This window comes from Struthio camelus, chromosome 16 (genome assembly GCF_040807025.1).
Source record: "Struthio camelus isolate bStrCam1 chromosome 16, bStrCam1.hap1, whole genome shotgun sequence".
Taxonomy (NCBI): Eukaryota; Metazoa; Chordata; class Aves; order Struthioniformes; family Struthionidae; genus Struthio; species Struthio camelus.
Genome location: NC_090957.1, coordinates 1,770,954 through 1,796,646, shown reverse-complemented (window position 1 = coordinate 1,796,646; position 25,693 = coordinate 1,770,954). Strand labels below are relative to the sequence as shown.

General features: G+C 71.3%; 1 protein-coding gene across 2 annotated transcripts; it reads left to right on the top strand.

Annotated features, from left to right (window-relative positions):
- The first annotated feature begins 751 nt into the window (after positions 1 to 751).
- On the top strand, positions 752 to 24,567 carry DMPK (DM1 protein kinase). Of its 2 annotated transcripts, XM_068910314.1 has the most exons (15): positions 752 to 870; positions 4,495 to 4,586; positions 5,415 to 5,498; positions 6,454 to 6,549; positions 7,425 to 7,573; positions 11,790 to 11,883; positions 11,977 to 12,177; positions 13,944 to 14,192; positions 15,941 to 16,026; positions 16,120 to 16,348; positions 17,363 to 17,934; positions 18,882 to 18,979; positions 20,449 to 20,504; positions 20,651 to 20,731; positions 24,378 to 24,567. In XM_068910314.1, exons 3-15 carry the CDS (start codon positions 5,430 to 5,432, stop codon positions 24,471 to 24,473), a joined length of 2,076 nt encoding a protein of 691 aa, XP_068766415.1. In that variant the 5' UTR covers positions 752 to 870; positions 4,495 to 4,586; positions 5,415 to 5,429; the 3' UTR covers positions 24,474 to 24,567. The 2 variants fall into 2 exon arrangements, with proteins under 2 accessions (XP_068766415.1, XP_068766414.1); XM_068910313.1 differs by lacking the exon at positions 20,651 to 20,731 and having other exon boundaries at positions 832 to 870.
- Positions 24,568 to 25,693: the final 1,126 nt, after the last annotated feature.

Sequence of the window (25,693 nt, the reverse complement as noted above, 5' to 3'; positions counted from 1 at the left end):
GTGCACGTCCGGGGGGGCGTGGCCAGGGGCTGGGGGCGGGGCCATGCGTGGGGGCGGGGCAAGAGGGGCGGGGCCGAGGACTGGAGCGGAGCCAGGGAGCGGGGTGCACGTCCGGGGGGGGCAGGGCCAGGGGCCGGGGGCGGGGCCGGGGGCGGGACCGGGGGGCAGGGCCGGGCCGGGGGGGGCGGAGGGGGCCGGGGGCGGAGCCGAGGGCTGGAGCAGAGCCAGGGAGCGGGGTGCACGTCCGGGGGGGCGTGGCCAGGGGCGGGGGCGTGGCCATGCGTGGGGGCGGGGCAAGAGGGGCGGGACCGAGGACTGGAGCGGAGCCAGGGAGCGGGGTGCACGTCCGGGGGGGCGGGGCCAGGGGCCGGGGGCGGGGCCGAGAACTGGAGCAGAGCCTGGGAGCGGAGTGCCGGGCCGGGGGGCGTGGCCGAGGGCCGGGGGCGGGGCCGGGGGCGGGGCCGAGGACTGGAGCGGAACCAGGGAGCGGAGTGCCGGGTCGGGCCGGGGGGCGTGGCCGAGGGCCGGGGGCGGGGCCGGGGGCGGGGTCGGCCGGGGGCCGGGCCGGGGGGGGCGGGGGGGGCCGGGCCGGGCCGGGCCGGGCCGGGCCGGGCCGGGCGATGGCGGCGCCGCCGCGGCGGCGGGCGCGGCTGCGGGCGCTGGCGCTGGAGCGGGGCGCGCTGGGGCTGGAGGCGCTGCTCGACCTGGTGCTGGGGCTCAGCGGGGGGCTGCGGCCCCGGGACCCCCCCTCTCCCCCCGCCACCGCCACGGCCGCCGCCGCCCCCTGCCCCGGGCCGCCGCCCCCCCCCGCCGCCGCCACCGGCACCGGCACCGACGGCGACCGCCACGTCCGGGACTTCCTGCGCTGGGGTGAGCGCCGGCACCGGGCGGCTCCGGCTCCGGCGGGTCCGGTGCCAGGGGGGTCCGAGACCCCAGAGTCCGGGACCGGCGGGTCCGGTGCCAGGGGGGTCCGAGACCCCAGAGTCCGGTACCGGCGGGTCCGGTGCCCGGGGGATCCGAGACCCCAGAGTCCGGGACCGGCGGGGTCCGGTGCCCGGGGGGTCCGAGACCCGAGAGTCCGGTACCGGCGGGGTCCGGTGCCCGGGGGGTCCGAGACCCCAGAGTCCGGGACCGGCGGGGTCCGGTGCCAGGGGGGTCCGGTGCCAGGGGGGTCCGAGACCCGAGAGTCCGGGACCGGCGGGGTCCGGTGCCAGGGGGGTCCGAGACCCCAGAGTCCGGTACCGGCGGGGTCCGGTGCCAGGGGGGTCCGAGACCCGAGAGTCCGGGACCGGCGGGGTCCGGTGCCAGGGGGTCCGAGACCCCAGAGTCCGGGACCGGCGGGTCCGGTGCCAGGGGGATTCGGGACCCGAGAGTCCGGTACCGGCGGGTCCGGTGCCAGGGGGTCCGGTACCGGCGGGGTCCGGTGCCAGGGGGGTCCGAGACCCGAGAGTCCGGGACCGGCGGGTCCGGTGCCAGGGGGTCCGGTACCGGCGGGGTCCGGTGCCAGGGGGATTCGGGACCCGAGAGTCCGGGACCGGCGGGGTCCGGTGCCAGGGGGGTCCGAGACCCGAGAGTCCGGGACCGGCGGGGTCCGGTGCCAGGGGGGTCCGAGACCCCAGAGTCCGGTACCGGCGGGGTCCGGTGCCAGGGGGTCCGAGACCCCAGAGTCCGGGACCGGCGGGTCCGGTGCCAGGGGGATTCGGGACCCGAGAGTCCGGTACCGGCGGGTCCGGTGCCAGGGGGTCCGGTACCGGCGGGGTCCGGTGCCAGGGGGGTCCGAGACCCGAGAGTCCGGGACCGGCGGGGTCCGGTGCCAGGGGGTCCGGTACCGGCGGGGTCCGGTGCCAGGGGGATTCGGGACCCGAGAGTCCGGTACCGGCGGGTCCGGTGCCAGGGGGGTCCGGCTTGGGGGTGTCCAGCGGGGTCCGATTGGAGGGTGTCCGGTACCGGCAAGGTCCGGTACCGGGGGGTCTGGGACCGAGGGGATCCGGTTTGGGGGTGTCCGGTACCGGCGGGGTCCGGTGCCAGGGGGTCCGGTTCGGGGGTACCGGGAGGTTTTGGGACCAGCGGGGTCCGGTACCCTCAGTATCAGGGGGGTTCCGGGACCAGCGGGGTCCGGTACCGGCGGGGTCCGGTGCTGGGGGGATCCGGTACCGGCGAGGTCCAGGATCGGGGGGTCCGGTTCGGGGGTACCGGGGGGGTTGGGACAGGCAAGTCCGGTACCCCCGGTACCGGCGGGGTCCGGGACTGGTGAGTCCGGTCCCGGTAGGGGGGATCCCGGTCCGGGGGGGGGTCCGGTCCCGGTAGGGGGGATCCCGGTCCGGGGAGGGGGGGATCCCGGTCCCGAGTGTCCCTGGAAAGGGTTTGGCGGGGGGGGCGGCGGGGGGGGGTTGGGACCGGCACCTGCCGGACTTCCTGCCCCAGGGTGGCCCGGACGCCTGGGCCCCTGTTCGGTGGGGGGGGGGGGGCACCGAGAGGGGCACGTGAGTGCCCGGGACGCCTGGGTCCCTCGGGAGTCGGGGAGGGGCCTAGCAACCCCCCCCCCCCCCGGCCGCCATGCTACTCCCCACTCATGCAGTGAGTTGGCCAGGTCTCAGCCGTCCCGGCAGCGAGGCCTAGTAGCTCCGTGGGGGGGGGGGGGGGGGGGAGGGGGGGGCAGGACCAGGCCCGGATGCCTGGGCCCCTTTCCCAGTTTGGGAGAGGGCAGCGAGGCCTCTGGGTGCGGGGGGGAGGGGGGGGGCTGTCTCTCCTCATTAGTGCCGCAGGGCTGAAACCTCATTAAGGGACTTGGCAACACCCCAAGGTCGGGGGGGGGGGCGCTGATTTTGGGGGGGGGGGGGGTCAGGGAATGGGAAAGGACCCAGGAGTCCGGGTCCCCCCCTCTCCCCCCGGGGCACTGAACAGGGTGACACCCCCCACCCGGGGGGGGGGGACACACTGACACCCACCTCACCCGGGGGGGGGTCCCAGGGGTGACGGGTCGGGGTGGGGGGGGGGGACAAATCTGAGCCTGGCCTATGTGCCCCCAACGAAAAAAGGCCACCCGGACGCCTGGGCCCTCCCGGACGCCTGGGCCCTCCCCGCTGGCATTGGGGGGGGTGGGGGGGGGAGCCCCGCTGGCGCCTCTCCTTTTCTGGGCAGGCTGGCATGGGTGCCCCCCCCGCCGGCGCCCGCGCCGCGCGCCGGGCCATAAAAGGCCTGGGTGCTGGCCGGGTCCCCCCCCGCGGCCGGCAGGGTGCCAGGGTTCCCCCCCCCCCCGCGGTGGGGACAGGCAGGGTGCCAGGGTCCCCCCCCCCCCCCGCTGCCAAAACCAGCTGCCTCCAAGCCAGACCCCCCCCATCACGGCCCTCCCCCCCCCGATGCCACCCCCCCACCCCAGGGACCCCCCCCCAGCACCCCAGGGACTCCCCAAATGCCAGGGATCCCCCCCAGGACCTCAGGCACCCTGACACCCCCAGGGTCCCCCCCAAACCCCCTGAGCCCCCCCAAACCTCTTCCCCCAGGGCCCCCCTGACTCCCTAGGGGTCCCCCCCAAACGCTGGGGCCCCCCAACACCCCTAGGGTCACCCCAAACCCCCTGAGCCCCCCCAAACCTCTTCCCCCAGAGAACCCCGACCCCCCCGGGGTCCCCCCCAAACGCTGGGGCCCCCCAACACCCCTAGGGTGCCTCCCAAACCCCCTGAGCCCCCCAAACCTCTTCCCCCAGTGCCCCCCTGACCCCCCCAGGGGTCCCCCCAAAAGATGGGGTCCCCCAAAACCCCCAGGACCCCCCCAACCCCCAAACTCCAGGGCGCTCCCCAAAACCCAAATAACCCCCCATAACCCCAGGGATCCCCCCAACCTCAGGGATGCCCCCAATAACCCCCCAGGGGTCCCCCCCAAACCGCAGGACACCCCCAAACCCAAAATACCCCCAATACCCCCCCCGAGTCCCCCCAGCCCCAGGGCTCCCTCCAATCCCCCCTGGGCCCCCCCAAACCTCTAGTTCCCCCCCCAAACTCCAGGACACCCCCAAAACCCAAATTACCCCCCCCATTCTCCCTGGGTCCCCCCCAAAACCCACAGCCCCCTCCATTCCCCCAGGACCCCCCCCAAAGCCACACCCCCCCCGTTCTCCTAGGGACACCCCGATACCCTCAACCCCCCCATCCCCAGGGGACCCCCCCAAATCCCCATCACCCCCAGACCCCCCTTTCCCCCCCAAACCTTCCTGTGCCCCCCAAGCCCCCCTGAATGCCTGGGGGGGTTTATCCCCCCCTTTTTGGAAGGGGGGGTCGAGATGCAGCCAAGCACCTAGGAATCCTGCCCCCCCCAGCACCCTAAAACCCCCAGTAGATTCTCTAGTGTCTAATATGAGGGTTGTGCACCCACCACGAACCTCCCCCCCCCCCCAAAAATGCTAACCCAGCCTGGAAACCTTGGGGGGGGGTCCTAAACCTTGTCACCCCCCTCGGTTAGTGACCCCCCCCAAATCCTGTCCCCCCCTCCCAACAGTGGAGCCGGTGGCCGCCCGCATCAGGGAGCTGCAGCTGCAACGCGCCGACTTCGAGGTGCTCAAGGTGATCGGCCGGGGCGCCTTCAGCGAGGTGAGGGGCTGGGGGCACCCCAAATTGGGGGGGGGCACATGCCCATCCAGGGTGCTGGACCCCCCCTCCCAGAGGGCTCCCTCCCACCACCACCATCACCATCCAACTGACCTAACATGGGATGTGGTGGGTGGCGGGGGTGTGCACCCTGGGGTGGGGTGGGTGGGGGGGTGCACCCTAGGGTGGGGGTCTTGGGGATCGGGGTGTCTCTGGGGGTGAGGGGTGCACCCTAGGGTGAGGTTGGGGTCCTGGGGGTGACGGGTGCACGCTGGGGGGGGTCTTGGGGATCGGGGTGTCTCTGGGGGTGAGGGGTGCACCCTAGGGTGAGGTTGGGGTCCTGGGGGTGGCGGGTGCACGCTGGGGGGGGTCTTGGGGATCGGAGTGTCTCTTGGGGTGAGGGGTGCACCCTAGGGTGAGGTTGGGGTCCTGGGGGTGGGGGGGGTGCATGCTGGGGTGGGGGTCTTGGGGATCGTGGTGTCCCTGGGGGGGTTGGGGTGCACACTGGGGTGGGGGGTCTTGGGGATCGGGGTGTCCCTGGGGGTCGAGGGGGTCCCTAGGATTGGGGTGTGGGGATGTTGGGGTGCCCTGCACCCTGGGGTACCCCAACCGTGCCATGCACCCTGGGGGGGATATGGGGGTGCCAGGGTGCCCCCACCCCCCTGTGCCCCCCCCGGGTGGGATTTGGGGTGCCCCCACCACGCCATGTCCCCCGGGTGGGTGCAGGGGTGCCCTCACCCCCCTGTGCTCTCCGGGTGGGTGTCGGGGTGCCCCCACCATGCCATGCCCCCCGGGTGGGTGTCGGGGTGCCCCTGACCCCCCCCCCCGCAGGTGGCCGTGGTGCGGATGAAGGAGTCGGGGCAGATCTACGCCATGAAGGTCATGAACAAGTGGGACATGCTGCGCCGGGGCGAGGTGAGGGGGGGGGTGCGGGGGGACCCCAGCACCCGGCCACGGGTGCCCTGGGGTGACCTGGGTGCCCTGGGCTCACCTGGGTGTCGGGTACCGACCCGGTGCCCTGGGGTGACCCGGTGCCTGGTACTGACCCGGTGCCCTGGGTGACCTGGGCACCCAGTACCGAGCTGGTGCCCTGGGGTGACCTGGGTGCCCTGTACCAACCTGGTGCCCTGGGAGACCCGAGGCCCTGGGGTGACCCGGTGCCCTGAGGTGACCTGGGTGCCTGGTACCAACCCAGTGCCCTGGGGTGATCCAGGTGCCCTGGGGTGACCCAAGTGCCCTGGGGTGACCTGGGTGCCTGGTACCGACCTGGTGCCCTGGGGTGATCCAGGTGCCCTGGGGTGACCCAAGTGCCCTGGGGTGACCTGGGTGCCTGGTACCGACCTGGTGCCCTGGGGTGATCCAGGTGCCATGAGGTGACCCAGTGCCCTGGGGTGACTTGAGTGCCCTGGGGTGACCTGGGTGCCTGGTACCGACCTGGTGCCCTGAGAGACCCAGTGCCCTGGGGTGACCCTGGTGCCCTGGGGTGACCTGGGTGCCTGGTACCAACCCGGTGCCCTGGGGTGATCCAGGTGCCATGAGCTGACCCAGTGCCCTGGGGTGACCCAGTGCCCTGGGGTGACCTGGGTGCCTGGTACCGACCTGGTGCCCTGGGGTGATCCAGGTGCCCTGGTGCCCTGGGAGACCCGATGCCCTGGGGTGACTTGAGTGCCCTGGGGTGCCCTGGGTACCCGGTAGCGACCCGGTGCCCTGGGAGACCCGATGCCCTGGGGTGACCCAGGTGACCTGGGGTGACTTGAGTGCCCTGGGTGCCTGGTACCGACCTGGTGCCCTGGGGTGACCCAGGTGACAGGGTGACCTGGTGCCCTGCGGTGACCTGGTTGTTGACCCGGGTGCTGGGGGGCACCCGCAGGTGTCCTGTTTCCGGGAGGAGCGGGATGTGCTGGTGCACGGTGACAAGCGCTGGATCACCCAGCTCCACTTCGCCTTCCAGGACGAGCACTTCCTGGTGAGTCCCAGCACCCACGGGTGCCCCGGAGCATCCTCTGCTCTGGCCATGTCCCCCTGTCCCCATGCTGTGGCCATGTCCTCACACCATGGCAATGTCCCCTGTGTCCCCATGTCCTCTGCCACCACACCGTGGCCATGTTCCCATGCCATGGCCATGTCCCCTGTGTCCCCATGTCCTCTGCCACCACACCATGGCCATGTCCTCATGCCATGGCCATGTCCCCATGTCCTCTACCACCACACCATCGCCATGTTCCCATGCCATGGCCATGTCTCCTGTGTCCCCCATGTCCTCTACCACCACACCATGGCCATGTCCCCTGTGTCCCCATGTCCTCTGCCACCACACCATGGCCATGTCCTCATGCCATGGCCATGTCCCCATATCCTCTGCCACCACACCATGGCCATGTCCCCTGTGTCCCCATGTCCTCTACCACCACACCATCGCCATGTCCCCGTGCCATGGCAATGTCCCCTGTGTCCCCCATGTCCTCTGCCACCACACCATGGCCATGTCCCCTGTGTCCCCATGTCCTCTGCCATCACACCATGGCCATGTCCTCTGTGTCTACATATCCTCTGCCACCACGCCATGGCCATGGCCCCATGCCATGGCCATGTCCTCTGCCACCACGCCATGACTTTATCCCCATGCCATGACCATGTCCTCTGCCACCATGCCATGGCTGTGACCCCATGCCATGGCAATGTCCCTTGTGTCCCCATGTCTTCTGCCACCACGCCATGGCCAGGCCCCCTGCCATGGCCATGTCCCCCATGTCCTCTACCACCACGCCATGACTTTATCCCCATGCCATGACCATGTCTTCTGCCACCATGCCCTGGCCACATCCCCTGTGTCCCCTGCAGTACCTGGTCATGGAGTACTACGTGGGGGGTGACCTGCTGACCCTGCTCAGCAAATTTGGGGACCGGCTGCCCCTCGACATGGCCCGCTTCTACCTGGCCGAGCTCATCATGGCCATCGACTCCATCCACCGCCTGGGCTACGTGCACAGGTGCCCACCGGGGACACGGGGTCGGGGGTCTGGGTGGGCACCAGGGACATGGGGGAACCTGGCGGGGAGCACAAAGGACATGGGGGACACAAAGAAGATGGGGGACACAAGCAACATGGGGGACTTGAAGGTCAGGGGGACGCTGGGGTAGGGGATGCTGGGGGCATTGGGTTGGGGACACTGGGGTCGTGAGGATGGGGAAACTGGGATGGGGGCATGGGGACACTGGGGGGGTTCTGGGGGTCACGGGGGAAAGGGGACTAGGTGACACTTGGGGGCACTGGGCACACTGGGAAGGGGGAATCAGGGGACACCAGGGTCGCAGGGATGGGGACACTGGGGGACACTGGGGACACTGTGGCCCTTGCAATGGGGGACACCAGGGCACTGCAGGGTCTCAGGGATGGGGACACTGGGGCCCTTGCAATGGGGGACACCAGGGCACAGCAGGGTCTCGGGGATGGGGACACTGGGGCCCTTGCAATGGGGGACACCAGGGCACAGCAGGGTCTCAGGGATGGGGACACTGGGGCCCTTGCAATGGGGGACACCAGGGCACAGCAGGGTCTCAGGGATGGGGACACTGGGCACCTTGCAATGGGGGACACCAGGGCACAGCAGGGTCTCAGGGATGGGGACACTGGGGCCCTTGCAATGGGGGACGCCAGGGCACAGCAGGGTCTCAGGGATGGGGACACTGGGGCCCTTGCAATGGGGGACACCAGGGCACTGCAGGGTCTGAGGGATGGGGACACTGGGGCCCTTGCAATGGGGGACACCAGGGCACTGCAGGGTCTCAGGGATGGGGACACTGGGCACCTTGCAATGGGGGACACCAGGGCACAGCAGGGTCTCAGGGATGGGGACACTGGGGCCCTTGCAATGGGGGACGCCAGGGCACTGCAGGGTTGCAGGGATGGGGACACTGGGGCCCTTGCAATGGGGGACACCAGGGCACTGCAGGGTCTCGGGGATGGGGACACTGGGCACCTTGCAATGGGGGACACCAGGGCACAGCAGGGTCTCAGGGATGGGGACACTGGGGCCCTTGCAATGGGGGACACCAGGGCACAGCAGGGTCTCGGGGATGGGGACACTGGGGCCGTTGCAATGGGGGACACCAGGGCACTGCAGGGTCTCGGGGATGGGGACACTGGGGCCCTTGCAATGGGGGACACCAGGGCACTGCAGGGTCTCAGGGATGGGGACACTGGGGCCCTTGCAATGGGGGACACCAGGGCACAGCAGGGTCTCGGGGATGGGGACACTGGGGCCCTTGCAATGGGGGACACCAGGGCACTGCAGGGTCTCAGGGATGGGGACACTGGGGCCCTTGCAATGGGGGACACCAGGGCACTGCAGGGTCTCAGGGATGGGGACACTGGGCACCTTGCAATGGGGGACACCAGGGCACTGCAGGGTCTCGGGGATGGGGACACTGGGGCCCTTGCAATGGGGGACACCAGGGCACTGCAGGGTCTCAGGGATGGGGACACTGGGGCCCTTGCAATGGGGGACACCAGGGCACAGCAGGGTCTCAGGGATGGGGACACTGGGGCCCTTGCAATGGGGGACACCAGGGCACAGCAGGGTCTCGGGGATGGGGACACTGGGGCCCTTGCAATGGGGGACACCAGGGCACAGCAGGGTCTCAGGGATGGGGACACTGGGCACCTTGCAATGGGGGACACCAGGGCACTGCAGGGTCTCAGGGATGGGGACACTGGGGCCCTTGCAATGGGGGACGCCAGGGCACTGCAGGGTCTCAGGGATGGGGACACTGGGGCCCTTGCAATGGGGGACACCAGGGCACTGCAGGGTCTCGGGGATGGGGACACTGGGCACCTTGCAATGGGGGACGCCAGGGCACTGCAGGGTCTCGGGGATGGGGACACTGGGGCCCTTGCAATGGGGGACGCCAGGGCACTGCAGGGTCTGAGGGATGGGGACACTGGGGTCCTTGCAATGGGGGACGCCAGGGCACTGCAGGGTCTCAGGGATGGGGACACTGGGGCCCTTGCAATGGGGGACGCCAGGGCACAGCAGGCTCTCAGGGATGGGGACACTGGGGCCCTTGCAATGGGGGACACCAGGGCACTGCAGGGTCTCAGGGATGGGGACACTGGGCACCTTGCAATGGGGGACACCAGGGCACAGCAGGGTCTCAGGGATGGGGACACTGGGGCCCTTGCAATGGGGGACACCAGGGCACAGCAGGGTCTCGGGGATGGGGACACTGGGCACCTTGCAATGGGGGACACCAGGGCACTGCAGGGTCTCAGGGATGGGGACACTGGGCACCTTGCAATGGGGGACACCAGGGCACAGCAGGGTCTCAGGGATGGGGACACTGGGGCCCTTGCAATGGGGGACACCAGGGCACTGCAGGGTCTCAGGGATGGGGACACTGGGCACCTTGCAATGGGGGACACCAGGGCACTGCAGGGTCTCAGGGATGGGGACACTGGGGCCCTTGCAATGGGGGACACCAGGGCACTGCAGGGTCTCAGGGATGGGGACACTGGGCACCTTGCAATGGGGGACACCAGGGCACTGCAGGGTCTCAGGGATGGGGACACTGGGCACCTTGCAATGGGGGACACCAGGGCACAGCAGGGTCTCAGGGATGGGGACACTGGGGCCCTTGCAATGGGGGACACCAGGGCACTGCAGGGTCTCAGGGATGGGGACACTGGGCACCTTGCAATGGGGGACACCAGGGCACTGCAGGGTCTCAGGGATGGGGACACTGGGGCCCTTGCAATGGGGGACACCAGGGCACAGCAGGGTCTCAGGGATGGGGACACTGGGCACCTTGCAATGGGGGACACCAGGGCACAGCAGGGTCTCAGGGATGGGGACACTGGGGCCCTTGCAATGGGGGAATGGGGGACACCAGGGCACAGCAGGGTCTCAGGGATGGGGACACTGGGGCCCTTGCAATGGGGGAATGGGGGACACCAGGGCACAGCAGGGTCTCAGGGATGGGGACACTGGGGCCCTTGCAATGGGGGACACCAGGGCACTGCAGGGTCTCGGGGATGGGGACACTGGGCACCTTGCAATGGGGGACACCAGGGCACAGCAGGGTCTCGGGGATGGGGACACTGGGCACCTTGCAATGGGGGACACCAGGGCACAGCAGGGTCTCGGGGATGGGGACACTGGGGCCCTTGCAATGGGGGACACCAGGGCACAGCAGGGTCTCAGGGATGGGGACACTGGGCACCTTGCAATGGGGGAATGGGGGACACCAGGGCACAGCAGGGTCTCAGGGATGGGGACACTGGGGCCCTTGCAATGGGGGACGCCAGGGCACAGCAGGGTCTCAGGGATGGGGACACTGGGGCCCTTGCAATGGGGGACACCAGGGCACTGCAGGGTCTCGGGGATGGGGACACTGGGGCCCTTGCAATGGGGGACACCAGGGCACAGCAGGGTCTCAGGGATGGGGACACTGGGGCCCTTGCAATGGGGGACACCAGGGCACTGCAGGGTCTGAGGGATGGGGACACTGGGGCCCTTGCAATGGGGGACACCAGGGCACTGCAGGGTCTCAGGGATGGGGACACTGGGGCCCTTGCAATGGGGGACACCAGGGCACTGCAGGGTCTCAGGGATGGGGACACTGGGGCCCTTGCAATGGGGGACGCCAGGGCACAGCAGGGTCTCAGGGATGGGGACACTGGGGCCCTTGCAATGGGGGACACCAGGGCACAGCAGGGTCTCAGGGATGGGGACACTGGGGCCCTTGCAATGGGGGACACCAGGGCACTGCAGGGTCTCGGGGATGGGGACACTGGGGCCCTTGCAATGGGGGACACCAGGGCACAGCAGGGTCTCAGGGATGGGGACACTGGGGCCCTTGCAATGGGGGACACCAGGGCACTGCAGGGTCTGAGGGATGGGGACACTGGGGCCCTTGCAATGGGGGACACCAGGGCACTGCAGGGTCTCAGGGATGGGGACACTGGGGCCCTTGCAATGGGGGACACCAGGGCACTGCAGGCTCTCAGGGATGGGGACACCGGTGTGGGAGGTGTTGGGGACACCGGGGGGGGGATCACAGGGATGGGAGACACTGGGTGACAGCAGGGTGGGAGGCACTGGGCAGCGCTAGCTGCTTAGGGCTGGGGGTGCAGAGCAGGGCGCCACCCTGAACAAGTCCGTCCCCAAGGCCACCAACCATCAGGGTTCCCCACCTGCTCCCCAACAGGGACATCAAGCCCGACAACATCCTGCTGGACCGCTGGGGCCACATCCGCCTGGGCGACTTCGGCTCCTGCCTCAAGCTGGGGGCGGACGGCACGGTGAGCCCCCCGACCCCCTCCCCGCCCCGAGGGTGACGCCGGGCCGGTGGCCGGGCGGGCGCACGAGCCGGCACCCTCCTCTTCCTCGCCCAGGTGCGCTCGGCCGTGGCCGTGGGCACGCCGGACTACCTGTCGCCCGAGATGCTGCTGGCGGTGGAGGACCCGGCCCGCTCCTACGGGCCCGAGTGCGACTGGTGGGCGCTGGGCGTGCTGGCCTACGAGATGTTCTTCGGGCGGCCGCCCTTCTTCGCCGACTCCCTGCTCGAGACCTACGGCAAGATCCTGCACTTCGAGGTGGGCGCTGCGGATGGGTGCTGGGCTGGGGGGGGGGACGTGCGGGAGGAGCCGGAGGTGCTGGGGGCCTGACGGCGGGTGCTGGGTGCTGACGATGGGTGCTGGTTTGGGGGTGCAGGAGAACCTGGAGATGCCGGGGGCCAACAGCAGGTGCTGGGTGCTGGTTTGGGGGTGCAGGAGCATCTGGAGGTGCTGGGGGCTGATGGCGAGTGCTGATGATGGGTGCTGGTTGGGGGGTGCAGGAGCATCTGGAGGTGCTGGGGGCTGATGGCGGGTGCTGATGATGGGTGCTGGTTTGGGGGTGCAGGAGCATCTGGAGGTGCTGGGGGCTGATGGCGGGTGCTGATGATGGGTGCTGGTTTGGGGGTGCAGGAGCATCTGGAGGTGCTGGGGGCTGATGGCGAGTGCTGATGATGGGTGCTGGTTTGGGGGTGCAGGAGCATCTGGAGGTGCTGGGGGCTGATGGCGGGTGCTGATGATGGCTGCTGGTTTGGGGGTGCAGGAGCATCTGGAGGTGCTGGGGGCCTGACGGCGGGTGCTGGGTGCTGATGATGGGTGCTGGTTTGGGGGTGCAGGAGGAGCTGGAGGTGCTGGGGGCTGATGGTAGGTGCTGATGATGGGTGCTGGTTTGGGGGTGCAGGAGGAGCCGGAGGTGCTGGAGGCCTGACGGCGGGTGCTGGGTGCTGATGATGGGTGCTGGTTTGGGGGTGCAGGAGGAGCTGGAGGTGCTGGGGCCTGACGGCGGGTGCTGGGTGCTGATGATGGGTGCTGGTTTGGGGGTGCAGGAGAACCTGGAGGTGCCGGGGGCCAACAGCAGGTGCTGGGTGCTGGTTTGGGGGTGCAGGAGCATCTGGAGGTGCTGGGGGCTGATGGCGGGTGCTGATGATGGGTGCTGGTTGGGGGGTGCAGGAGCATCTGGAGGTGCTGGGGGCCTGACGGCGGGTGCTGGGTGCTGATGATGGGTGCTGGTTGGGGGGTGCAGGAGGAGCTGGAGGTGCTGGGGGCTGATGGTAGATGCTGATGATGGGTGCTGGTTTGGAGGTGCAGGAGGAGCTGGAGGTGCTGGGGCCTGACGGCGGGTGCTGGGTGCTGGGTGCTGACGATGGGTGCTGGTTGGGGGGGGCGCAGGAGCAGCTGGAGGTGCCAGGGGCCGATGGCAGGTGCTGGGTGCTGGGTGCTGACGATGGGTGCTGGTTGGGGGGGGCGCAGGAGCACCTGGAGGTGCCGGAGGCCGACGGCAGGTGCTGGGTGCTGGGTGCTGATGATGGGTGCTGGTTGGGGGGCACAGGAGCACCTGGAGGTGCCAGGGGCCGATGGCAGGTGCTGGGTGCTGGGTGCTGACGATGGGTGCTGGTTGGGGGGCGCAGGAGCACCTGGAGGTGCCAGGGGCCGATGGCAGGTGCTGGGTGCTGGGTGCTGACGATGGGTGCTGGTTGGGGGGGCGCAGGAGCACCTGGAGCTGCCGGAGGCCGACGGCAGGTGCTGGGTGCTGGGTGCTGACGATGGGTGCTGGTTGGGGGGGCGCAGGAGCACCTGGAGGTGCCGGAGGCCGACGGCGGGTGCTGGGTGCTGGGTGCTGACGATGGGTGCTGGTTGGGGGGCGCAGGAGCACCTGGAGGTGCCGGAGGCCGACGGCGAGGTGCTGGGTGCTGGGTGCTGACGATGGGTGCTGGTTGGGGGGGCGCAGGAGCACCTGGAGGTGCCGGAGGCCGACGGCGGGTGCTGGGTGCTGGGTGCTGACGATGGGTGCTGGTTGGGGGGCGCAGGAGCACCTGGAGCTGCCGGAGGCCGACGGCGAGGTGCCGGCGGCGGCGCGGGCGCTGGTTTTGGGGCTGCTGTGCGGGCGCGAGCGGCGCCTGGGCCGCGGCGGCGCCCCCGACTTCCGCCCGCTGCCCTTTTTCGGGGGGCTGGACTGGGGGGGGCTGCGCACCAGCACCCCCCCCTTCGCCCCCGCCGCCGCCGGCGCCGCCGACACCTCCAACTTCGACGTCCTCGACGACGCCCTCAGCCCGCCCGTGAGCCCCCCCGCCGGACACCCCCCCCCCGGATGGGCACCCCCATCCCTGGCACCCATGGGAGACCCCAAGATGGGCACCCCTGGCCTTGGCATCCATGGGCCCCCCCCATCCCTTGCACCCAGGGGGCACCCTGAGATGGGCAACCCCATGCCTGGCACCCTGGGGCACCCCCCTCATCCCTGGCACCCCTCCCCAATCCCTGACACCCATGGGAGACCCTGGGAATGGCCCCCCCCCCCGCATCCCTGGCACCCTGGGGCACCCCATCCCTGGCATCCCATCCCTGACACCCCGTCCTTGGCACCCCCATCCTTGGCACCCACGGGAGACCCCAAGATGGGCACCCTTGTCCTTGTCATCCATGGGAGCCCCTGTCCCTGGCACCTCCATCCTGGCACCCACGGGAGACCCTGGGAGGGGCACCCCCATCCCTGGCACCCCTCATCCCTGGCACCCCCCATCCCTGGTCTCCCACAGGAGACCCCCCGCACTGGTACCCCCCCTCTTTGGCATCCATGGGCACCCCCGTTCCTGGCACCCTGGGGCACCCCATCCCTGACACCCCATCCCTGGCACCCCATCCCTGGCACCCCCATCCCTGGCACCACCATCCCTGGCACCCTCCGGCACCCCCCATCCCTGGCATCCACGGGAGATTCCCCCCCCCCGTCCCTGGCATCCCCAGCCTGGCACCCAGGGGACACCCCGGGACAGGCACCCCCATGCCTGGCACCCTGGGGCACCCCCTCATCCCTGGCACCCCCCATCCCTGGTCTCCCACAGGAGACCCCAGCACTGGCACCCCCCTCCTTGGCATCCATGGGCACCCCTGTTCCTGGCACCCTGGGGCACCCTCCCATCCCTGGCACCCATGGGAGACCCCAAGATGGGCACCCCTCATCCCTGGGACCCCCATCCTGGCACCCCCAGGAGACCCCATCCCTGGCACCCCATGTCCCTGGCACCCACGGGAGACCCTGGGATGGGCATCCCCATCCCTGGGACCCCCATCCTGGCACCCATGGGAGACCCTGGCACTGACATTCCCCCATTCCTGGCACCGTGGGGCACCCCCTCATCCCTGGCACCCACGGGAGACCCCGGGATGGGCACCCCATTTCCATGGCACCCCCCATCCCTGGCACCCCCATCCTGGCACCCACGGGTGACCCTGGCACTAACACTCCCCCATCCCTGGCACCCTGGGGCACCCCATGTCCCTGGCACCCACGGGAGACCCCGGGACGGGCACCCCCATCCCTGGCACCCATGGGACACCCCAAGATGGGTATCCCCATCCCTGGGACCCCCATCCTGGCACCCATGGGAGACCCTGGCACTGACATTCCCCCATCCCTGGCACCGTGGGGCACCCCATGTCCCTGGCACCCACGGGAGACCCCGGGATGGGCACCCCATTTCCATGGCACCCCCATCCTGGCACCCCCATCCTGGCACCCACGGGTGACCCTGGCACTAACACTCCCCCATCCCTGGCACCCTGGGGCACCCCATGACCCTGGCACCCACGGGACACCCCGGGACGGGCACCCCCATCCCTGGCACCCCCATCCTGGCACCCACGGGAGACCCTACCCCCAGCATCCCCCAGCCCCCCGTGGTCACCCCCAGCCCCTGCCCCCCAGACACCCCCTCCCTGCACCCCTGGGCCCCCCCTGCACCCTGGGGTCCCCGAGGTGGGCCTGGGGGGGGGTGTTAACGTCCCCCCCACCCCGTCCCCCCAGGAGCCCTTTGAGGACCCGTCGGAGCACCCGGACCTGGCGCTGCACCTGCCCTTCGTGGGGTACTCGTACGCCCGCAGCACCCAAGGGTGAGGGCGGGAGGGCCTGGGGGTGTCCTGGGTGGGGGGGGGCACCCAGGGGTGTCCTCAAGGGTGACCCCCCCCCCAACAACGGCGCCGCAGGCAGGAGGAGGCCGAGGACTGGGAGCAGGATGCGGCCATGGAGCTGGAGGGCGAGTGGGGGACCCCCCCCGAGAGGCAGCCGTCGCCCGAAGCGGAGGACCCCCCGCCCACGGGGACCCCCCCACCCACGGGGACCCCTCCAGCCACGGGGACCCCCCCGAGGACGCCCCCCCCAGCCTGCGGAGCCCCCCCGGGTGCTGAGCCCCCCCGGACACCCCCAGCAGAGCCGGTATGTGGGGGTGGGGGGCAGAGGGTTGGGGGGGGGGTCTGACCCACTTGGGGGGGGGTCAGGGATGGGTGTTGGGGAGGGGGTCTGGGTCTTTGGTGGGGTCTGTGCCCTGGGGGGGGTCCCCCGGGGGGGTCCTGGATTTGGGGAAGGGGCTGTGCCCTGGAGAGGGCCCTGGATTTGGGGGGGGTCTGTGCCCCGGGGGGGTCCCCAGAGGGGGGTCCTGGGTTTGGGAGGGGGCTGTGCCCTGGGGAGGGCCCTGGATTTGGGGGGGGGGGCAGTCTGTGCCCAGGGAGGGGGTCCTGGGTCTTTAGGAGGTGGTTCTGTGCCCCAGGGAGGGGTCTCTCGGAGGGGTTCTCAGATTTAGGGGGGGGGGTCTGTGCCCCGAGGAGGTTCTCGGATTTGGGGGGGGTCCTGTGCCCCAGGGGGGTCTCCAGAGGGGGGTCCTGGGTTTGGGAGTGGTTCTCTGTGCTCTGGAGGGGATCTCGGGGGGGGGGGGTTCTTGCATTTGGGGGGGGGTCTGTGTCCCGAGGAGGTTCTCGGATTTGGGGGGGGTCCTGTGCCCCAGGGGGGTCTCCAGAGGGGGGTCCTGGGTTTGGGAGTGGTTCTCTGTGCTCTGGAGGGGATCTCGGGGGGGGGGTTCTTGCATTTGGGGGGGGGTCTGTGTCCCGAGGAGGTTCTCGGATTTGGGGGGGTCCTGTGCCCCAGGGGGGTCTCCAGAGGGGGGTCCTGGGTTTGGGAGTGGTTCTCTGTGCCCTGGAGGGGATCTCGGGGGGGGGGGTTCTTGCATTTGGGGGGGTCTGTGTCCCGAGGAGGTTCTCGGATTTGGGGGGGTCCTGTGACCCAGGGGGGTCTCCAGAGGGGGGTCCTGGGTTTGGGAGTGGTTCTCTGTGCTCTGGAGGGGGGGTCTCTGGGGGGGGTTCTTGCATTTAGGGGGTGTCTGTGCCCCAGGGGGGGTCCCGGGTTTTTTTTTTTTGGGGGGGGGGGTCCGGATCCACCCTGCCGTGCTGCCTGCAGGCCCGGCCGGCGGCTCCAGGGACCCCGGGGACCCCGGCGGTGGTGGCAGCTCCGGCGACCCCGGCGGTGGCTCTGGGGGCTCCGAGGACCCCGGCGGTGGCTCTGGGGGCTCCGAGGACCCTGGCGGCGGCTCCGGGGACCCCGGCGGTGGTGGCAGCTCCAGGGACCCCGGCGGTGGCTCTGGGGGCTCCGAGGACCCCGGCGGTGGCTCCGGGGACCCCGGCGGTGGTGGCAGCTCCGGGGACGCCGGCGGTGGCTCTGGGGGCTCCGAGGACCCCGGCGGTGGCTCCGGCGGTGGCTCCGAGGACCCCGGCGGTGGCTCCGGCGGTGGCTCCAGGGACCCCGGCGGTGGCTCTGGGGGCTCCGAGGACCCCGGCGGTGGTGGCAGCTCCGGGGACGCCGGCGGTGGCTCTGGGGGCTCCGAGGACCCCGGCGGTGGCTCCGGCGGTGGCTCCGGGGACGCCGGCGGTGGCGGCGGAGCTGCGGGCGCTGCTGGACGCGGAGCGGCGCGGGCGAGCGGCGCTGGAGCACGAGCTGGGGCTGGCCCGGGCCACCGGGCAGGGGCTGGCCAGGTGGGGCCACCGCTGGGGACACCGGGGGACCGAGGGGTGACCAGCACCAGGGGACACCGGGGGGCACCGGGGGGCACGGGGGATCGAGGGGCAACCAGCACCAGGGGACACCGGGGGACACCGGGGGACATAGGGTGACCGGCACCAGGGGACACTGGGGGACATCAGGGGGTGACCAGCACCAAGGGGCACCGGGGGACATCGGGGGGTGACCAACACCAGGGGACAGCAGGGGACATCAGGGGGTGACCAGCACCAGGAGACACCAGGGGACACCAGGGGGTGACCAGCACCAGGGGACACTGGGGGACATCGGGGGGTGACCAGCACCAGGGGACAGCAGGGGACATCAGGGGGTGACCAGCACCAGGAGACACCGGGGGGCACCGGGGGACATCAGGGGGTGACCAGCACCAGGGGACAGCAAGGGACATCAGGGGGTGACCAGCACCAGGAGACACCGGGGACACCAGGGGGTGACCAGCACCAGGAGACACCGGGGGACATCGGGGGGTGACCAGCACCAGGGGACACCGGGGGACATCGGGGGGTGACCAGCACCAGGGGACACCGGGGGGCACCGGGGGACATCGGGGGGCGACCAGCACCAGGGGACACCGGGGGGCACCGGGGGACATCGGGGGGCGACCAGCACCAGGGGACACCGGGGGGCACCGGGGGACATCGGGGGGTGACCAGCACCAGGGGACACCGGGGGGCACCGGGGGACATCGGGGGGTGACCAGCACCAGGGGACACCGGGGGGGCACCAGGGACCAAGGGGCAACCGGGACCAAGGGACACGGCGGGGGGACATCGGGGACCAAGGTGCAACCAGCACCGCGAGACCAAGGAGATGACACCGGGGGGGGGTCCCAGTGCCCGGGGCTCCTGGGGGTCCCGGTCCCCCCGACCCCCCGGTGTCCCCCTGTCCCCCCCCACCGCAGGCGCCTGCAGGAGGCCGAAAGCCGCAACCTGGAACTGGAAGCGCAGCTGCGGCGGCTGCAGGCCCAGCTCGGGGGGGCGAACCCCCCCGGGGACGAAGGTAAGGCCCCCCCCCGCCCCCCCAAATCCCCAGGACCCTCTGAAATCGCTCAGTGCCCCCCCAATCCCTCTGAACCCCCCCCATGCCCTTAGCTCTGCCCCCAAACTTCACCCCACAATCCCCCCCTCAATCGCTCAGGTCTCACTTGACCCCCCCCCCGAAAATCTCTGGGGGTCCCCCAGACCCCCCCCCACAGCTCCCTGACTCCCCTGGGGCCCCCCGAGCCCATGGCTCCTCCTGGGACCCCTCAAGCCCCCCCCAAACCTTCAGATTCTCCTCCCCAAATCACCCCAAAAGTCCAGTCCCCCCTGAGGGTCCTCTCGACCCCCCCATCCCCTCCCCGGACCCCCAACACCCCCTAACCCCCCCCCCGGACCCTCTCCACCCCCCATCCCCTCCCCAACCCCCCATAACCCCCCCAGACCCTCTCGACCCCCCCATCCCCTCCCCGGACCCCCAACACCCCCTAACCCCCCCCCGGACCCTCTCCACCCCCCATCCCCTCCCCAACCCCCCATAACCCCCCCAGACCCTCTCGACCCCCCCATCCCCTCCCCGGACCCCCAACACCCCCTAACCCCCCCCCCGGACCCTCTCCACCCCCCATCCCCTCCCCAACCCCCCATAACCCCCCCAGACCCTCTCGACCCCCCCATCCCCTCCCCGGACCCCCAACACCCCCTAACCCCCCCCCGGACCCTCTCCACCCCCCATCCCCTCCCCAACCCCCCATAACCCCCCCGGACCCTCTCCACCCCCCATCCCCTCCCCAACCCCCCATAACCCCCCCAGACCCCTCTCCACCCCCCCATCCCCTCCCTGGCCCCCCCATCACCCCATAACCCCCCTCCGGACCCTCTCCAACCCCCAACCCCCCATAACCCCCCCCCGGACCCTCTCCACCCCCCCATCCCCTCCCCAGGCCCCCAACCCCCCATAACCCCCCGGACCCTCTCCCCCCCCGCCCCTCCCCAGCCCCCCAACCCCCCCATAACCCCCCCGGACCCTCTCCACCCCCCATCCCCTCCCCAGCCCCCCAACCCCCCCATAACCCCCCCAGACCCTCTCCACCCCCCCATCCCCTCCCCAGCCCCCCAACCCCCCCATAACCCCCCTCCGGACCCTCTCCACTCCCCATCCCCTCCCTGGCCCCCCCATCGCCCCATAACCCCCCTCCGGACCCTCTCCAACCCCCATTCCCTCCCCAGCCCGCCCCCATAACCCCCCCCAGGATCCCCTCGACCCCCATCCCCTCCCCAACCCCCCCAACTCCCCCCAGGGCCCTCTCGACCCCCCCAATCCCCCCCACCCCCTCCCCAGACACAGTCACATCCCCAAATCTGGGGGGGGGGGGGCAGTCCCCACACCACGAAGACCCCCCCCACCAAAACAGCATATTTTGGGGAGGGGGCAGAGGGGGGGGGTGTCCAGCCCTGACACCCCCCCGTCCCCCCCCCCCCAATTTGCAGGAGCCGTGGGGCAGCCCCCCGCCGGCGCTGCCCCCCACCCGGAGCCCCCGGCGGACGTAAGCCCAGCGGGGGGGGGGAGGAGGGAGGAGGAGGAGGAGGAGGATTTTGGGGTGGTCGCGGAGTGGGGGGAGGAATTTGGGGGGGGTCCCGGGGCGGGGGGGGGGTCGCCGGGGGCCGCTGACGCTCTCTGCTCTCTCTGCAGCCCGGCAGCACGGCGGCCGCCCGGCTTTACCAGTCGCCGCTCGTGGTGCCCCTGTACCGGCACCTGCTGCTCTTTGCCCGGGTACGTGGGGGCCCACGGGGGCGGCCACCCGCGCACGGCACCGCCACCCCCCGCTGTCACCCCCCGGCACCGCCACCCCCCCGGCACGGCCACCCCCCCGGCACGGCCACCCCTGGACTGTCACCCCCGGCACGGCCACCCCCGGCACGGCCACCCCCCCGGCACGGCCACCCCCCCGGCACGGCCACCCCTGGACTGTCACCCCCCCCGGCACGGCCACCCCCCGACACGGCCACCCCTGGACTGTCACCCCCCCGGCACGGCCACCCCCCGGCACGGCCACCCCTGGACTGTCACCTCCCCCCGGCACGGCCACCCCCCCGGCACTGTCACCTCCCCCGGCACGGCCACCCCCCGGCACGGCCACCCCCCCGGCACGGCCACCCCCCGCTGTCATCTCCCCCTGGCACTGTCACCCCCCGGCACGGCCACCCCCCGCTGTCACCCCCCCGGCACGGCCACCCCCCCGGCACGGCCACCCCTGGCACTGTCGCCTCCCCCGGCACGGCCACCCCCCCGGCACGGCCACCCCTGGATTGTCACCTCCCCTGGCACGGCCACCCCCCGGCACGGCCACCCCTGGATTGTCACCTCCCCTGGCACAGCCACCCCCCCGGCACGGCCACCCCTGGACTGTCACCCCCCCGGCACGGCCACCCCTGGCACTGTCGCCTCCCCCGGCACCGCCACCCCCCGCTGTCACCTCCCCCTGGCACGGCCACCCCCCCGGCACGGCCACCCCTGGCACTGTCACCTACCCGGCACGGCCACCCTGGACTGTCGCCTCCCCCCGCACGGCCACCCCCCGGCACGGCCACCCCCCGCTGTCACCCCCCCGGCACGGCCACCCCCCGGCACGGCCACCCCTGGACTGTCACCTCCCCTGGCACGGCCACCCCCCCGGCACGGCCACCCCTGGATTGTCACCCCCCCCGGCACGGCCACCCCCCCGGCACGGCCACCCCTGGACTGTCACCTCCCCCGGCACGGCCACCCCCGGCACGGCCCACCCCTGGACTGTCACCTCCCCTGGCACGGCCACCCCTGGACTGTCACCTCCCCCGCCACTGTCACCTCCCCCTGGCACTGTCACCCCCCGGCACTGCCACCCCCAGCACTGTCACCCCCGGCACGGCCACCTCCCCCAGGCACTGCCACCCTCGCACTGTCACCTCCGGCACTGCCACCACCCCCAGCTCTGTCACCTCCCCCAGGCACTGCCACCCCGGTGCTGTCACCTCCCCTGGACACTGCTACCCCGGGCTGGGCCGCCCCCGAGCGCTGTCACCCTTTGGCACTGCTCTGCCACCCGCCCTTGGCACTGCCACCCTCCACACTGCCACCTCCGGCTGTGCCACGACCCCAGGCACTGTCACTGTGGGCTGTGTCACCTGTGTCACTGCCACCGCGGGCTGTGTCACTGCCACCTCCGGCTGTGCCACGACCCCAGGCACTGCCACCGTGGGCTGTGTCACCTGTGTCACTGCCACCGCGGGCTGTGTCACTGTCACCGTGGGCTGTGCCACCCCTAGGCACTGCCACCGCGGGCTGTGTCACTGCCACCTCCGGCTGTGCCACGACCCCAGGCACTGCCACCGTGGGCTGTGCCACCCCTAGGCACTGCCACCGCGGGCTGTGTCACCCCCAGCCACTGCCATCCCCAGCTGTGCCACCCCTAGGCACTGCCACCGTGGGCTGTGTCACCTGTGTCACTGCCACTGTGGGCTGTGTCACCCCCAGCACTGCCACCGTGGGCTGTGTCACCTGTGTCACTGCCACCGTGGGCTGTGTCACCCCTAGGCACTGCCATCCCCAGCTGTGCCACCCCCAGGCACTGTCACCGTGGGCTGTGTCACCCCCAGCACTGTCACCGTGGGCTGTGCCACCCCTAGGCACTGCCACCGTGGGCTGTGTCACCTGTGTCACTGCCACCGCGGGCTGTGTCACCCCCAGCCACTGCCACCGCGGGCTGTGTCACCTGTGTCACTGTCACCATGGGCTGTGCCACCCCTAGGCACTGCCACCGTGGGCTGTGCCACCCCCAGGCACTGTCACCGTGGGCTGTGCCACCCCTAGGCACTGCCACCATGGGCTGTGTCACCTGTGTCACTGCCACCGCGGGCTGTGTCACCCCCAGCACTGCCACCATGGGCTGTGTCACCTGTGTCACTGCCACTGTGGGCTGTGTCACCCCCAGCACTGCCACCGTGGGCTGTGTCACCTGTGTCACTGCCACCGCGGGCTGTGTCACCCCCAGCCACTGCCACCGCGGGCTGTGTCACCTGTGTCACTGTCACCGTGGGCTGTGTCACTGCCACCGTGGGCTGTGCCACCCCCAGGCACTGTCACCGTGGGCTGTGTCACCCCTAGGCACTGCCACCGTGGGCTGTGTCACCTGTGTCACTGCCACCGTGGGCTGTGTCACCCCCAGCACTGCCACCGTGGGCTGTGCCACCCCCAGGCAGTGTCACCGTGGGCTGTGTCACCCGTGCCACTGCCGCCCCCCCACCTGGGCCACCCTGGACATTGCCACCTATGGCACTGCCACCGTGGGCTGTGTCACCTGTGCCACTGCCACCCCTGGCTGTGCCACCCCCAGGCAGTGTCACCGTGGGCTGTATCACCTGTGTCACTGCCACCGTGGGCTGTGCCACCCCCAGGCACTGCCACTGTGGGCTGTGTCACCCCCAGCACTGCCACCATGGGCTGTGTCACCTGTGTCACTGCCACCGTGGGCTGTGTCACCCCCAGCACTGTCACCGTGGGCTGTATCACCTGTGTCACTGCCACCATGGGCTGTGTCACCCATGCCACTGCCACTGTGGGCTGTGTCACCCCTAGGCACTGCCACCGCAGGCTGTGTCACCTGTGTCACTGCCACCGTGGGCTGTGTCACCCCCAGGCAGTGTCACCGTGGGCTGTGTCACCCGTGCCACTGCCGCCCCCCCACCGGGGCCACCCTGGACATTGCCACCTATGGCACTGCCACCGTGGGCTGTGTCACCCCTAGGCACTGCCACCCCCGGCTGTGTCACCCTCCAGGCTGTCACCCACGACACCGCCACCTCCGGGCTGTGTCACCCTGGGCACGGCCACGCCGGGCTGTGTCACCCCCCCCCCCCAGCGCTGCCACTACGCTCCGGCGCTGCCACCCACCTTGGGCCACCCTGGTCACTGCCACCCTGGCACTGCCACCGCGGGCTGCGTCACCCCCGCCGCTGCCCCCACCCTGCTCACGGCCACCGCCACGCCGTGGGCCAGTGTCACCCAGCGCCCCACCTGCGGTGACACTGCTGCCCCCCCTCCCCCCCGAGCTGGGGCCACCCCCCTAAATTTGGGGGGGGGGGGAAAAAGAACCTCAGTAGCACTGGGGGGGACCTCAGTGCCACGGCGGGGGGGGGGATCCTCAGGGTCCCCCCCCCCGGCATGGGGACCGTGGGGGACATCGGTGCCACCCCCCACACTGACTCCCCGCCGAGGACCTGAGCGCGGGGGGGGGGGGGCGGCAGCGCATTTTGGAGGGGGCTATTTCGGGGGGGTCCGGGGGGTAATTTTGGGGACACGGGGGTGGGGGGGGGGAGGTGACACACGCAGGGGACTGTCCCCCCCCCCCCGGCCGTGCCCTGAGCCCTGTCCCCGTCCCCAGGTGCCCCGGCCCAGCGCCGCTAAGGACTGTCTGCTGCTGTGCGCCGCCGGCCTGCGGCCCGCCGCCCCCCCGGCCCCCCCGGGGACACCCCCCTGAGCGCCCCCCCCCCAAACCCAGCGGGGGACAGAGGGGCCCAGGCGTCCGGGACCCCCCTCCCAGACTGTATATAGACCCCAAGCCCCCCCCCCCTTGCCACCACCACACGCCTGTAACCACTCGCTCCCCCCCCCCACAGACTGTACATAGACCCCCCCCCCCCACAACGGACCCAGGCGTCCGGGCACCCCCACCCTCACCCCCACCCATTAGGCTCTACCCCCCCACCCCTGGAAGGACCCCCATGACCAGGGGCACCCTGTGCCCAGCCGAGGGGTGGCGGCGGCGGTGGGGGGGCGGGCAACACCCCCCCCCCACCCAAGGGACCAACAGGAGCCTGGGTGGGTGGGTGGGTGGAGGTGGGGGGGGTCACCCTGCTCCCCCCCCCAGTTAATACCACCTTTGGGTGCCCTAATTGCTGCTAACGAAGCCGAGCACCCCCCCACCCAGCCAAGGCGGGGGGGGTCCCCCAACACTGCCCCCCCCGGCTAGTAATTTATTTCTAGTGACCCCCCCCTCCGTTTGCACTAAAACCCCGGTTATTTATACCCCCAAAAGGTGGGGGTCGCCCCCTGCCCCCCCCAGTTTGTCCCCCCCCCCGTTTATTGTCCCCCCCCCTCCCCGGGCAGCGCCAGCCCGGTCCCATGGGTGACAGGAAGGAAATAAAGCTGCGTTTGTCCCACGGGTGGCTCCGCTCGGCGTGGGGACGAGGGCTGTCGGGGGGGGGGGACAGGGGGACCCCCAAAATGTCCCCAGAGGGAGTGTGGAGATGCCCCCCCCCCCCCGGCTCCGGGGTCTGGCACAGGGACGTGGGCACGGTGACGACGGGGCTGGTTTGGGGACAGGGCTGGGGACGCGTGGCACCCGGCGTGAAGCTGTCCCCATGCGCGTCCGCGGTGGCCCTGGTCTGTCCCCGTGTCCCCAGGCAGCGCCTGGCACGTCCCTGCCGTGTCCCTTTGCCCAGCGTGGCCCCGATCTGTCCCCGTGTGTCCACAATCTGTCCCCATGTCCCCAGGCAGCGCCTGGCACATCCCCACCGTGTCCCTTTGCCCAGCGTGGCCCCAACCTGTCCCCATGTCCCCAGGCACAGTGTGGCCCCAATCTGTCCCCGTGTGTCTGCAGTGGCCCCGATCTGTCCCCGTGTCCCCAGGCAGCACCTGGCACATCCCCACCGTGTCCCTTTGCCCAGCGTGGCCCTGGTCTGTCCCCGTGTCCCCAGG